Source organism: Neltuma alba, unplaced genomic scaffold (genome assembly GCF_004799145.2).
Source record: "Neltuma alba isolate B1F8T4 unplaced genomic scaffold, ASM479914v2 tig00012036_pilon, whole genome shotgun sequence".
Taxonomy (NCBI): Eukaryota; Viridiplantae; Streptophyta; class Magnoliopsida; order Fabales; family Fabaceae; genus Neltuma; species Neltuma alba.
The window spans coordinates 666,604-681,029 of record NW_021636601.1 but is presented as its reverse complement, the minus strand read 5'-3'; the positions used below and the strand labels follow the sequence as shown (position 1 = coordinate 681,029).

General features: G+C 33.8%; 2 protein-coding genes across 3 annotated transcripts; both read left to right on the top strand.

The window, feature by feature from the left end:
- Positions 1-231: 231 nt before the first annotated feature.
- LOC114721401 (RNA polymerase sigma factor sigB) lies at positions 232-5,659 on the top strand. Its single transcript, XM_028907228.1, has 7 exons — positions 232-521; positions 1,915-2,111; positions 2,682-3,284; positions 4,026-4,256; positions 4,595-4,735; positions 4,856-5,056; positions 5,141-5,659. The coding sequence occupies exons 1-7, from the start codon at positions 407-409 to the stop codon at positions 5,420-5,422; spliced, it is 1,770 nt and encodes a 589-aa protein (XP_028763061.1). The 5' UTR covers positions 232-406; the 3' UTR covers positions 5,423-5,659.
- Positions 1,194-10,506, top strand: LOC114721402 (chromo domain-containing protein LHP1). 2 transcript variants are annotated; one of them, XM_028907230.1, is made up of 7 exons: positions 1,194-1,204; positions 6,982-7,327; positions 7,475-7,500; positions 7,608-7,694; positions 7,939-8,676; positions 10,027-10,087; positions 10,173-10,506. In XM_028907230.1, exons 2-7 carry the CDS (start codon positions 7,019-7,021, stop codon positions 10,218-10,220), a joined length of 1,269 nt encoding a protein of 422 aa, XP_028763063.1. In that variant the 5' UTR covers positions 1,194-1,204; positions 6,982-7,018; the 3' UTR covers positions 10,221-10,506. The 2 variants fall into 2 exon arrangements, with proteins under 2 accessions (XP_028763063.1, XP_028763062.1); XM_028907229.1 differs by lacking the exon at positions 1,194-1,204 and having other exon boundaries at positions 6,911-7,327.
- Positions 10,507-14,426: the final 3,920 nt, after the last annotated feature.

Sequence of the window (14,426 nt, the reverse complement as noted above, 5' to 3'; positions counted from 1 at the left end):
TTTCGTTGGTTCGGGAAAGGGGCACTAACCGTTTTTCTTTTACCTAAGCGCAATCTCTTGTTCAGGCCCAAAAAAAAGTACAATCTCTTGTTATTCTTTTTTTTTTTTTTTGCTTTTAAACCAGAATCTTTTGTTATTCTTGAAAAGGGTAAAAATTGGAAAGAAAATGAATTGGGCTGCGTCTCATTTCTCTCTCATCCTCATCATCTAAACACCGGCTCAGACCCCCTTATCCGATTTTCTGCCTCTCTACCGTCAATTCCCTACACAAGTCTTCTCTTTTATCCCTCCCCTCCTTCTTCTTCCTCTTCCTATGACACACTCTCGATTGCCCTTTATTCACAAGCGGGCTACGCTTTTCTCTTCCGAGTAGTGGTGGAGCACAACCACATACGAGGGCCGTAGAATGTCTTGTTTATTGCCGCAGTTCAAGTGTCAGCCCGACACTTTCTCTATCCACTTCAGAGCTCATCCTCATGTTTCTCTTCCCTCCACTCATTCTCTCTCGCACTCCCATCTCCGTAAGTTTTCTCTTGTCTCCCATTTGACTATACTTTTGATTTCATTGAGATGTATGCTGAACTGGGTTTATCGTAGTTTTGGTTATTTTGTGAGGACTTTTTAGTTTTCAGTAGTCTGCATTGCCCTTGCTGTTGATATGTGCTACAAAAATTTATTCAAAAGAACACAGTTTGTTCGTTTTCGAATCTTTGGGACTTAGATGTATATTATTCTTAGTCCCTGTTTGTTCACTGAATCGTGAAGTTGATGTGCGACATATGGAACAAATTATCATTTTTGAGTTACCGTTGGGTGTTGTGACGATTATGCATTTGTGTTTAGTCTTTTCTCATTTTGACATCAACTGCCGTTTCAATTTGGCTGCAGAAGCCATTTTTCCTTCTTAATTTATCTGTGCTTCTTCAATGCTAAACAAATTTGCTGTGATGCATTGCCTTAATCATATTTCTAAGAAACTTAATCTTGTTAGGCAAGGGTCATCTTCAAGAATCATCAATAATTTAGTTAAATTTCTGAAGAAAAAATTGAAAATTGATGCAGAGTTTGAAAGAAAAAAGTGAAAGCTTGTTTATTTCTATTGTATATATTTTCTCAAGGATCATCAATAATTCAATAATATAATTATATTTCTGAAGAAAAATGAAAAAATTGAAGAGCTTGAAACTTGAAAAAGGAAAGCAAAGTCTTTTTATTTGTACTGATATAAGAAACCCCCCAAGGAATTGGAAATATGTATAGTCTATGGCACATTAACCTTTGTCTTGTTTTAGAATTCCATCCTCTAGTTCTGAATCTACTTGTGCCAGGACACTAATATAACGAAATTGCTATTGTGGGTTTGATTCAAGTTACTTTTAGAGAAAATATAAGGAAAGCACAAACTAAAATTAGTTTTCGTCATAATTTAAATCTCACATAGTTAATATATGCTAATTAGGGAGAGTCATACATAACTCATTTTACCAAGTTTGATGAAAACTGCAGAGTTACTTCTCTAGCTGTGGTGATGCGCTGACTTGCTATTGATTCTGTTGTGTTATGGCTAGATTAGCTGGAAACTTTCTTACCCCTATTGTTCTTTCACTGATTGAATTGATCTGATCAAATTGGTTCAGTTGAGCATTTGTTCACTTCCATTTTTCGTATCCAGATAATACTTTCCGTGAAGAAACCTGGTCTTCTATAATTAAAGCGATATTTTCACTTGAATATCTTATTAACAATATTCATGCATTTCTTCTAAACTATTCAAAAGCTGCTAGCGTGAAGGGTGATTACATATATAGTTTAATTAGCGAGTCAGAAAGGTCCTCTATTCTTTTCTCTGTTTGTTGTAACAGTTACCGCAATTAGATTTTAACATTATGTTTTGTTGGAATTTGAAATATGCAGCAAAAAATAGAGAAACTCTGTGTTTCCAGGCACATTGTCTTTTATCTGCCACACCTCCTTCTACCTCATCATCAACTGGAGCAGCAGCAATTCTCAGTTTGGAAAAGTTGGCATTAACTCCTATAGATGGTAATTCTGACTCAATCACTGCAACCAGACCTTGGACATATATTGGTCCAACTGGTCCACCCACGGAGGTTAGATTACGCAATTATATTTCGACATAATAATTATATCAATTCCATGATTGCCTGATCAACACATAATACATGCGCTGAAAGTGATCTATTCCTAATAGTTTGCATTTGAGGTGCTCAATTGACAAACCAGTTCAAGTTATTTGTGCATGCGCTGCCTAATGATGTTGAAGTGCAACGTGATATACTATGATTGGATTTGTCTTATGTACTGTTGCATTAGTATTATACTCTAATAATGTTGAGAAACATTAAGTACCAATTTTTATTAATTTTTTTGGGCCATATGCAATTGAATTTCACTATTTGCTTGATTTTTTGGTAAATAAAATTTCTCTCGCTTTATCAGTCACTCTTCATTTTGGTTTGTGTTAACCAGTGTTGTTGTGAAATGTAAACTTTTCTAGTTTTCTTATATGCAGGTTAGTTGATATTCAATTTGAGAGTTTTGACCAAGCTCTTAATTTTGGAGTATTTCCAAAGATTTTAAGTCATGCAAAATCTTTAATATATATATATGTATATATATATAACTTTCCAGTAGCTAATTAGCTTTGTGCTATTAATCAGGCAAGCTTTAAAGCAACTTTAGCTGCAGAATCTCTTATTACTAGTGAAGAGGCTGTAATAGCTGCTGCTGCTTCTGAAGCTGTTGCCCTTGCTAAAGCAGCTTTGAAGGTCGCAAAGGATGCAGCTATGCTAGCCAAAAATAAGTCCCCAGCAGAATCAGAGTATAAACCGTCTATTTCTTCCAAACCTGATAACTTACTTCTTAAATGGGTACAACGTATGGAAGCTGAAGATGGTCTAGTGGGATGGTCCATGGGCACGGAAGCAGAGACAATGCGAGACGGTAGCATAAATAATAATGAAGAGGAGTCTGATGATGTGGAACTGACAAATGAGGAACTTGAGCATCTAGAGGAACATCTTTTTGGCACCATAGCTGTTAGGTCAAAGCGCCAAACTGAACGAAAAGCTAGAAGAGCCAGGGCAGCTGAGAGGGCTTCCACAAATATTCTATCTTTCAAGTCTGGATCTTCTAGCCGTAAAAAACGTGCTGCTATGCAAGAAGTAGACTATACTGATCCATTACGCTATTTAAGAGCAACAACTAGCACTACTAAACTTCTTAGTCCAACTGAAGAACTTGAGCTATCTGAAGGAATACAGGTGTGATATGGTGATGTTCATGTCTATGATGCTAATCACTTAATATTTAGCAGATAATCTTCATGGAGCTGTTTCTTGTTTCTTTTTTTAATGTATCTTGGGCATCTATGTTAGTTATCATTCTAAAATTTTCTCGAATTGGCATCAGCCTTTTTGAGATATTGTGTTTAGCATCACTAACTAGATTTCTTATCAGTTGCTTCAAATGATTTACTTTAGATGAGTAGCTATGTCCTAAAGTTGGTTAAATTTCTTTCTGGTTCTTTTAATTTTTATTTTGCTGGCATTTAATGGAATTTAGAAAGTGCCACCTCAAAATGAAGAAGATTTTGTTTGCTGCTAGACTTGTCTTAAAGTTCTCATAGCTATGTAATGTTTCTCAAATTTTTTGCTTAATTGTAGTCACAGATAGAGGTATACATTACTTCCTGTGTTATTGAGAATTGAGGATACAGGGAAGCTTTTCAAGCTCTCCCTTTTGTCATCTGTTCTGTAACTGAGAGCAGAAAAGGAAAACATAAGTTAAAAAATTATTATTATTATTATTATTATTATTAATTTAATAATAATAGAGCTACTCATGTGAAATATATATCACCATCATAAGATTTCGTGACTTTGTAGAGCTTTTAAGATTTGAAGTCAAGGAATCACTAGAGAACTAGAAGTATCTTTTTCATTTTGGATTAAATTTCTCTATTCATTTTATAGCCTATCTTATTTTCCTTTTTTATATTTCAGGACCTACTAAAGTTGGAAAAACTCCAGGATGATCTAGCAGAAAGATGTGGCAGTCCGCCAACATTCGCTCAATGGGCTGCAGCAGCAGGAGGGGATCAGAAAACCTTGAGAAAGCGCTTAAATTATGGCACCTTTTGCAAGGACAAAATGATTAAGAGTAATATAAGGCTTGTCATATCAATTGCTAAAAATTATCAGGGAGCTGGAATGAATCTCCAAGATCTTGTCCAGGTTTTTGTCTCACCAGTATACTCTTATGGTAAATAAATGTTGTCAGAGGTAAATCCCATTTTAGTCCTCAAGAATTACTCAAGTATCATTTTGCTCCCTATAACATTTTGTACCACTTTGTTGTTTGAAAGATTGCTTTTGTTTCAATTCCATGGAACATCTAACTCTTGAAAGATTGTATAATAATACTCAAATTCTTTGAGGGAGCGAATTGAATGTTTGGGTCATCTTTAGTGGACTAAAATAGGAAGTATTTAGAATATCATGTAAAGCATGGTGATGATGACCTTGATGCTTCTAGCAATGAATATTATATGCTTTTCCTCATTGACTCACAGGAAGGATGTCGAGGCCTTGTGAGAGGTGCTGAGAAGTTTGATGCTTCAAAAGGTTTTAAGTTCTCCACCTATGCTCACTGGTGGATTAAACAAGCTGTTCGGAAATCACTTTCTGATCAGTCAAGGACAATTCGCTTGCCGGTGTGTAATCTGTGATTGTTGAATGATTATTACTTTCTTGTTGCCCTTATATCAAAGTAGTTCCTATGCTACACATAACTTGTTCAAATGAATTGATTTGTGTTGTTTTGGACTTGACAGTTTCACATGGTGGAGGCATCTTACAGAGTGAAGGAAGCAAGAAAACAGTTGTATAGTGAAAATGGAAGACAACCTGATGATGAAGAAATCGCTGAGGCAGCTGGACTATCCATGAAGAGGCTAAATGCTGTTCTTATGACCCCAAAAGCTCCTAGATCACTGGAACAAAAGATTGGGATCAACCAGAATCTTAAACCTTCGGTCTGTCCTCGTCTTATTCAAACTTTTCCCATTCAAATGTCAATACCCTTCTGTCTTGTTGACGTGACTGTGTTTTACTATCAGGAAGTAATCGCTGATCCAGATGCAGAAACAGCCGAGGAGCTGCTCATCAAGGAATTTATGAAGAAGGATCTGGAACTTGTACTGGACAGTCTGAATCCAAGAGAGAGGCAGGTGATAAGATGGAGATTCGGCATGGATGACGGAAGAATGAAGACCTTACAAGAGATAGGAGAAATGATGGGGGTGAGTAGGGAAAGAATTAGACAAATAGAGGCCTGTGCTTTTAGGAAACTTAAGAACAAGAGGAGAACCAAGCATTTGCAGCAATATTTGGTTTCCTAACCTTATCAGAAATCAATGTTCAGACCTTATTTGATAGCTTCCCCAGCCGTATGTTTTTCCTCCATTTTTTCTATAGTCTTGAGGAGATAAGTTAAAAAATATAGTATTCATTATAGTAGAGAAGGATGTACACAGAGGTTAATTATTGGTTTAGAGGTTATTCCATTTTTTTTGTGGAATGCTTTGAATCCAAGTATTTGCTTGTAGCCAAGAACTTAAAATTTTTCACTTCTAAAATCTTCCTCTTATCTCCCATGCATAATGAGTGTTTGGATTATGTAATTAACATGCCAAACTAAAATTTTTTTAGGCATCAGCTCATCTAATATCTAATACGACAGACTAATTCAAACTTTAGTTGGGTCAAGTTTTAATTGGTGAATCCTTTACTTATGTAGTATTTTTTCCATCATTCATAAGATTGAAACTCATAATCTGGTCTTGGCAAATGAAGAAACTCATAATCAGGTTGAGGTTGTCTCTTGATTAAACGTTCTTGTGACATCGAATTGTATAAAAGGGTAGGCCTGCTTTTTGAATGCATCCTAACAAGACCAAAAGGACAAGATTAATAGGACGCATATGATTTAAATTTTTTAAAGGATTGATTTAATATTTCATCTGGTCCTAATTTGATTTATCAAACTCTCTGCAATTTCAAATATAGGAGTTAAATAAATAATTTACAAAGATTAAAAAAATAATATGCAATGAATGGAGTATGTAAAAAAACTGTAAATTTAGAAGATTGCAGATTAAAATCTTATATTCAAAATAAGATTTTTTTAACCAACTTCTATATTTAAAATAACATGCATGAATTTATTACTCATACATGTTTTTCTTGTTCCCTCACATGAAGCCCAGTCCCATTGCACCAACTCTTGTTTTTGTCTAACTACGTGAATGTCTCCATAATTTGACACAGATTTGACGATAATTTGACTCCTCATTTAAGATCTATAAGAACTTTGTTTTGTCGTTTTATCCTTTGAAACGACATTGCTTATGCCACGTATTTCTACTTTTATTTTTGGCTTAAAAATCTTTTATATAGTTTTAACAAAGTTTTTCAATTAAAATACATGAAAATATTACACATACATTATCTGTATAGATCTTTTTTTTATCCATACATTTTTGGGGAATCATATGTCAATAAATTTTAATTAAAAAAATTGAAAAGACTATAAACGGGAAACATCTGATTATACTCTTTCTGTTAAATATTTATAACTTAATCAGATGATAATTCAAAATCTTAAAAAAAAAAAAAATCTAGACTAGAGATATCCTAATAAATTTTTAACTGTTTATAAATAATTTTTTATTTCTGTAAAAGGAAAGAGAGAATAGAACACGCAAAAGGTGTGGTTAGAGTAAATGAAACACTGTCGTTTCCTAATTGGGCGTGCGTTTTATGACCCCTGGGTGTTTTCACTCATCTCTATGTAATGCCGTTGAAGCCAAAGGATGCCATTCACTCGTTCCTCCACTAAATAGTTCAGTTTCAATGAACCCCAGACGGAAATTACTGTGCTTTCCTCTTCTTCCTTAAGCTAATTCTCGTCCCAGTTTCTCTTTTTCACCTCTAATATGAAAGGAGGCAGAAGCAATTTGGAGGCACCGAAAGATTCTGCAACTTTTGCTGCTGCTGCTGCTACTGGTATCGTTGTTGCTGCTAGCAATGGAGGTGATGACCTGCTAACTCCTCCTGTTGGAAACGATCAGACTCAGTTTCAGATGGTGGAAGGAGACGAAGCTCAAGGGCAAGTTTCAGAAGAAGCTGAGGCTGAAGAGGAAGATGAAGAAGTTGCGGATAAAGTGCCCCAGGAGGGTGTTCGTCCAAAGCTTGATGAGGGGTACTTTGAAATCGAAGCAATACGTCGCAAGAGGGTTCGTAAGGTACAGATGTAGAACCTATTTCTGGTTTTTCTGATCTTTTAGAGCATATTGAGTTTTTTTTTTCCCCTGATTTTATTATGTCTGACTGTGGTTTTCTTTTTCTTTTTTTCCCCTCTTTGGGGTGAAATACAAATGTTGCGAATATAGGGTCAGCTCGAGTACCTTATAAAATGGTGGGTGTTTCTTTTACTTCTTTGTCTTTTGATTCTTATTCCATTATGAAAATGGAGGGAGTTAGTGAATCTGCGTAAATGTGATTGTTATTCTTTTAACTCTGAAGGCGCGATTGGCCTGAAACAGCCAACACTTGGGAGCCCCCAGAAAACTTACAGTCGGTCCCTGATGTTGTTGAAGCTTTTGAAGCCAGGTATGCCCTTCCTATACGGATAAAGAGATTCCATGTTAATATATAAACAATATGAAAAATGAAACTCTTAGTTTTCAATTTTTTCTTTATAAAGGGGGGCATACAGGAAGCTTATATGAGCATTTGTTATATGGTTAAAGGCAAAGTTTTGTCTTAAGTTCTTGAACTCAAGAAATTGGAGGGACATTATGAATAGTTCGGTTACTCTATTTTCAAATGTATGTTCCTTCTTTCTACTTTGCAGTTTGAGATCTGGAAAGCATCGAAAGAGGAAGCGCAAGCATGCAGTTCATCACACTTTACCCAAGAAGAGGCAGCATCGTTCAACCACTTCTTATAGCCTTAGACAGTTTTCAGCAAAGAGTGTAGCTGACAACCATTGCCAATCTGCTCCCGCCAATGATCTTAGTGTTGCTGATCTTCCTGCTCATCCTCAACCTGTGATTTTTGCTGATGAAGTGGAAGAAAATGGTAATGGTGGCGGTCTTGGAAAAGCTGAACCAGCTAATGAAAATCGGGGTGTGAATGTTCCAAAACTTAATTTTGAAAGGGAAAATGATTATGATCCTAAACTTACAGAGCTTAGAGCTACAACATCATTCATGACAACCAATGGGGTCAATTCAAATAAGCTTGCAATACATATCCAAGAAGCCAATGCTGAAATGAATGGTCAATCTAAGGTGGATAGTATGGGACTGAATCAAAGCGGTCGCTGCAGAGGAGCCAAGAGGAGAAAATCTGGTTCTGTGAAGAGGTTCAAGAAAGACTCTTATGTGTGTGAACCTGATGATGCTCAAAATCAGGCTATCATAGTTGGACAAGCATGGCCAGAAATTGCTGATTTTGGGGGAAATAATAGTCACCAGATGGGTGATGCTAAAACATCCTATAATATCGTCAAGATTATAAAGCCACTGAGCTATTCAGCTTCTGTATCCAGCGACATACCAGATATTATAGTGAACTTTTTGGCCATGAGGTTAGGCATTCAACTAACTAGTCCAGCTTTCATATTCTATACCTTTGACTTGACGAAACATCCACAATTGCATGACCCGGAATATTTTCTGAAATAATTTAAGCTTTCTTCAGGGTAAGTATGTCTATTTAAGGAAAGTAAGTATTCCTCCGGTTCTAAATATAAGACCCTTATACTAGTATGTATAAGGGTCTTACATTTAGGATCGGAGGAGTATAATATTTCCAAATAATATATGTTTCACTTATGAACAACCAGCATTAATTTATGATGCAAAATTAAGACAGCTTTTCAGAAACTTAAACAGATAGGGATATTAGTCTGCCAAACTTCAGTCACTTCCAATAAGCATTTTATTACACATTGTTGCAGACAGGAATTGATTACTAATAAGTTATCACAATAATAATCAAAATCATGTGATGCTTGGTCGCGTTTGGGTCATAGGTTTTTGGCTTTAATGACTGGCTTGAGTGGTGTGACATTTTATTAGTTCATTGCTTGGCATCCTTAATTGAATAACCTATTTGATCTTAGAGCATAAGTTTGGTGCTTCTATAAGTTGACATGGTTTAACCCTATTAGATCATTTTGCTGTTCTGCCAATCTATTGTCCATTTTATTTGATTGTAACAAAATATGCAGTGAATAAAGAACAGAGGGCAAGAGATGATGAATAACTTTGCATATTCATTTCTGTATTTCTCTTTATTGTATCTTTAGTGCCAATACAATGCATAAATATTGATACTGTACAAATCAAAGGAGGACAAGTATAGGCTTCTGGAGTACTCCACTAGGGCTAGCTCTGAGGGAAAAATATCACCTACACATAAAATATCTTTTGCCTGACAAAGTGCTAGTGAGTGTTGCCGGGTTTGAGAGGCTTTGCCTCTTGTTTGGCTGTTTGGTGCGCTAACAGGTTGCATGTACTTGTAACTGTCAGAGTCTTCAAAATCTTGTGAGGGATGACTTATTATTGGCATTGTTTGACCATGTGTCTTAAAAGAATGCATGTGGGCTTACTCATTTAATTTCGAGAACTTGTCAGCTATGTATGTTTCTTGTTGATGCTTATGCATTTGCTTGCTTATTAATATCTTTCTCGATAAGTATAATGAAAGCCCAAATTCTAAGGCCTTTAGCATAAACAACACATAGTTGCATCTACATTATTAGTGATGGAAGTTCATTTGGAGATGAAATGTCAAAATTGTAATGCCACAGTCTACAGTGAATTTTTCTTGCTCATAGATAATTAGGGAAAATATGGTGAAATTGATTTTTCAATCAGGACCCTGCATGGTTTTTCACACAATGAAGCTAATACTAATATAATAAGCTTTACAGGTCTGATGGAACAGAAGTTGAGGTGGATAACAAGTATCTTAAGGCTAACAATCCACTTCTGGTAATTTAATATCTATCTGCGAATTGGTGGATTAACACTTTACCTCAAAATATGCCTTGATCTAATGCCTGCTCTTTTGTTCCAGCTGATCAACTTCTATGAGCAACGTCTCCGGTTCAATCCGACCTTTTGATCGGACAGGTTTAATGAAGGCTTTGCCTTTTGAAGTTAAATCTTGCTGTGTGAAGTTAGTAATCTACAGTGTTTACTTTTGTAGTTAGATCTTCACGAGTTCATTGTTAGTAGTAGTGTTTAAAGTTTGTAGATCTAACATGATAGTGCTGTACAAGTGACCCAAACTTGTGTCGTATCGGATTGACTTTTGGCTTAAAAGTATTTTGGGAATTTCGTTCATGTCTATTTTGTTCTCAATGGACCCGGTAATTTATCAAGAGAGACAAAAATTAAGAAATTGGTTAGATTGGATGTGTTCACCTTTAGCCAATCTTTGTCTGAAACAAGATGTTTTTGTTCTGGTTATTATTATTTTTTGGAACAATTAATCATTTGACCCGTGTAGTTTTAACTCAGTTATAATTCAATTGAATTTTAACTCTGTCGTAGACATTATAGGTTTGACTCAATTAAAACGAGTTATTAAACTTTAACTTAGTACAATTTAGTTTTTATAATTTTAACTGTTTAAAAATTAGTTTCTATTAGAAAATAAAAGTATAATGACATGAAGGACCAATCTTTTAAATAGTTAAATTACTAAGTTGTCTGAAGTCAAAGATTAGGGAATATGTTTTAATCAAATTAAAATTATAAGGATTAAGTTATATTGAGTTTTAGAACTGTTTCTGTAATCGAGTCAAAATTATGAAAACCTAATGACTGATTTTTCCTTTATTGGATTTGTTTTCTTTCTTGAATGGTCCCAAGAAATACAAGGCATCATGAATAGGAAATAGGAAAGGAGGTAAGGTGGGAATCTAATTTTGGTGCGTATGTGAAAGCTCTTAAATTTTGTTAATGTAGGAGTTAATGGTTCTAATTATATAAAATAGTCCTAAAATGATGTTGTGTAATGAATCTGTGTACACACTTGAAAAAATAAAATGAGTACTAGTTTATTTGTTGTAAATTTATTGGACAGTTTATAAATAACATGAGAATTCCAAAATACCAAATAATTCTTCCTTAGCAGCTGAACTTGACTCATCCGTCTCCTCTAATAAATAACATAAATAAAGTTCATTCACATAGAAAAAACTACGCACTAAAGAGTAAAGACATACATGAATCAGAGTCATACAAGGCTATTGATCAAACACCTGAATTTAAAATCACTCATTTAAAACATCAACTACAAGAGTGAGTCGTTCCAACTGAATAATTTTAAAAACTTTTTTTTTTTTCGTGAAAGATGATAATTTACCCCTTGTTAATTACATTTTTCTAATCTAAGTTTGTTTGCCGTTATATATTAATCATATATAGACATAGACTTAATTTTAACTCGGTTATATATTAATCATATATAAACAAAGACTTAATTTAAACTTTGTTTTTTTAATTTCCTTCAAGTATGGTAATGATGAATGGAGTTGCATCTACATTACACCAATAATTTATTCATTTAAAGGAGTTTTTGGTATACCATAAAATCAATTAAAAAAGTGCTTCACGCGCAAAACTTTCCTTCCCTCCATCTTCTCTCCCCCCCTTTCTTTTTCTTACCTCGTCCGTTATATCTACTGTTCCAGTGTCTCCCTTCCCACTATATATATATATATATATATATATATATATGGTGTCAACAACGTTCTATTCATTCCATTAAACACACACACAAACATCTTTTATCCTCCCTCACACAGTATTTCTTCGTTTTCTTTTATTTTTCTCTCTCTTCCACATTTTTGCAACACTCACCCCATTTTTTCAAGTATTAATATGAGGACTTGATATAATATATATACATAAAAGAACCTGATTAAAAAGAAGTGAAAATATAAAAATGTGACAAGATAGGAAAAATGTATGATGGATGGAATGGATATCTATCATGAGGAAATATAAAACCAAAAAAAATGTTATTTGAATCAAAACTTTGACACTATCACCATGGTCAGTTTTTCGCATGGTATCATTGATTGTGTTGCTTCCTAACACACACAAGCAACTCATTAAAATTAAAGTAGCGTCAGCCCTGAGGCTATTTATGCTTACAATTGTTTTGAATTGGGAGAGGGAACCATGTGAGGGGAAATATAAAAACTATGGAAGAGGTTATTTCAGATATGTATGTGTAACTTGTGATACTCACTTACCCTCTGTGTACTAGAAGTATTATTTCTTCTCTTTCTCTCTACGTATATAATTGCTATAAATCAAAACTTTGACTTTGTCCAATCATTTTTCAAATGGGTATAGAAGATTATTCACGACTTCTATATACGCACCATAAACTTATATTGGTATCAGAGCATTGTTCATTTTGATTACATTGTTCCTTCTATATTTAAGTACATGATTCCTTTAAATTGTTCTTTATTTCATATTTAATCTGCTTCCTGCCTTTTGCATCTCGGTTAGTGTGTTACTAGTCACTTTTTTCATTCATGAGATTATGTTTTTGTTCATGCATTTGCTTTCATACCACACCTTTTCTGGTGTTGCTCTAATTTAACCATAAGTTTCTCATATTTTCTATTATTTACTTTGTTTTCTATTTTATTTTATTTTTAAAATTACATCTTCTTAATCTTTTTTGCTATCAACTTTATTCCTTCTATGTTTAATTACATTGTTTCTTGTTCTATATTTTCTTTTAAATTACATCTTCTCGATCCTTTCTCCTCCTTTTTTTTTAGGTTTCCCGATCATCCTTTCAGCATTCTCAGGATGTCAATCCTAAATCTAATTTCTAGGCTTGTAGCTCATGTGTAGGATGAGAGTGTCTATAGGGGATAATCTCATCCCTTGTAGTCTCTGGGCTATTTTTTTTGTGTTCCTTATCTTTTTATTTGCCCTTACCGTGCATCATAATTAGTTTGATTCTTTTACTTTCTTAGTTTCTTTTAGAATAGAGTATTAACTGTTAATATTTAATATTTTTTAAGTTGAATGGTCTGGGAGGCAAGCCAACCTCGCATGACTAGGGCCGAGGACTGATGGATGATAATGCAAAAGAGCTTATTTTGTTTTAAATATTTCTTATGCAAGATCCTTCTCTTTTTTTTCACCTTTTCCTTTGAATCTACTCTGTTCTCTATTTTGTTTTATATCTTTCTTATGCCAATCCTTTTTTTGATATCAAATTTCTAGATCATTCCTTCAACATACTTAGAATGTCCATCCTAAATTTAATATTTGGATTTGCAGTGGGTTAAGAGTTTTCGTAGGGGCATTATATTTGTGTTCGTGCATTTGCTCTCATACCACACCTTGTGGTGTTGCTCTAGTTTAACTATAAGTTTCTCATATTTTCTGTTATTTACTTTGTTTTCTATTTTATATTTTTTAAAAAAATTACATCTTCTTAATCTTCTTTGCTATCAACTTTAGTCCTTCTATGTTTAATTACATTGTTTCTTGTTCTATATTTTCTTTTAAATTACATCTCCTCGATCCTTTCTCCTCTTTTTTTTTAGGTTTCCCAATCATCCTTTCAGCATTCTCAGGATGTCAATCCTAAATCTAATTTCTGGGCTTGTAGCTCATGTGTAGGATGAGAGTGTCTATAAGGGATAATCTCATCCCTTGTGGTCTTTGGGCTATTTTTTGTGTCCTTATTTTTTTATTTGCCCTTACCGTGCATAATACTTAGTTTGATTCTTTTACTTTCCTAGTTTCTTTTAGGATAGAGTAGTAACTGTTAATATTGAATATTTCTTAAGTTGAATGGTCTGGGAGGCAAGCCAACCTCGCATGGCTTGGGCCGAGGACTGACGGATGATAATGCGAAGGAGCTTAAGAGAACCTATTATTATCCTTACTTTATAAGTATTAAGATTAATTTTAATGGTGTTATTAGTAACATTTTCATTTATTACCCTTACTTTATAAGTATCAAGATTAATTTTAATGGTGTTATTAGTGACATTTTCATTATATCAATTTATCATGTTATTATAGTCTTTCATTTTATTTAATTTTTATTGTTTTATTAAAATATTGGATAATGCCTAATTTATTTATTTCCTTTTATTTTATTTTATTAAAAAAATTCATTTTTTAACTTAGAAAAATAATTTTATTTTATTAAATTATTTAGTTTCTTTGATAATTGTTTATAATAAGGGTATTTTAGTCATTCTTATATTTACTTATTTATTTTCTTTCTATTTTTTCTCATTTATCAAAATAAGATGAGTTTCATCCCAATTTTCTT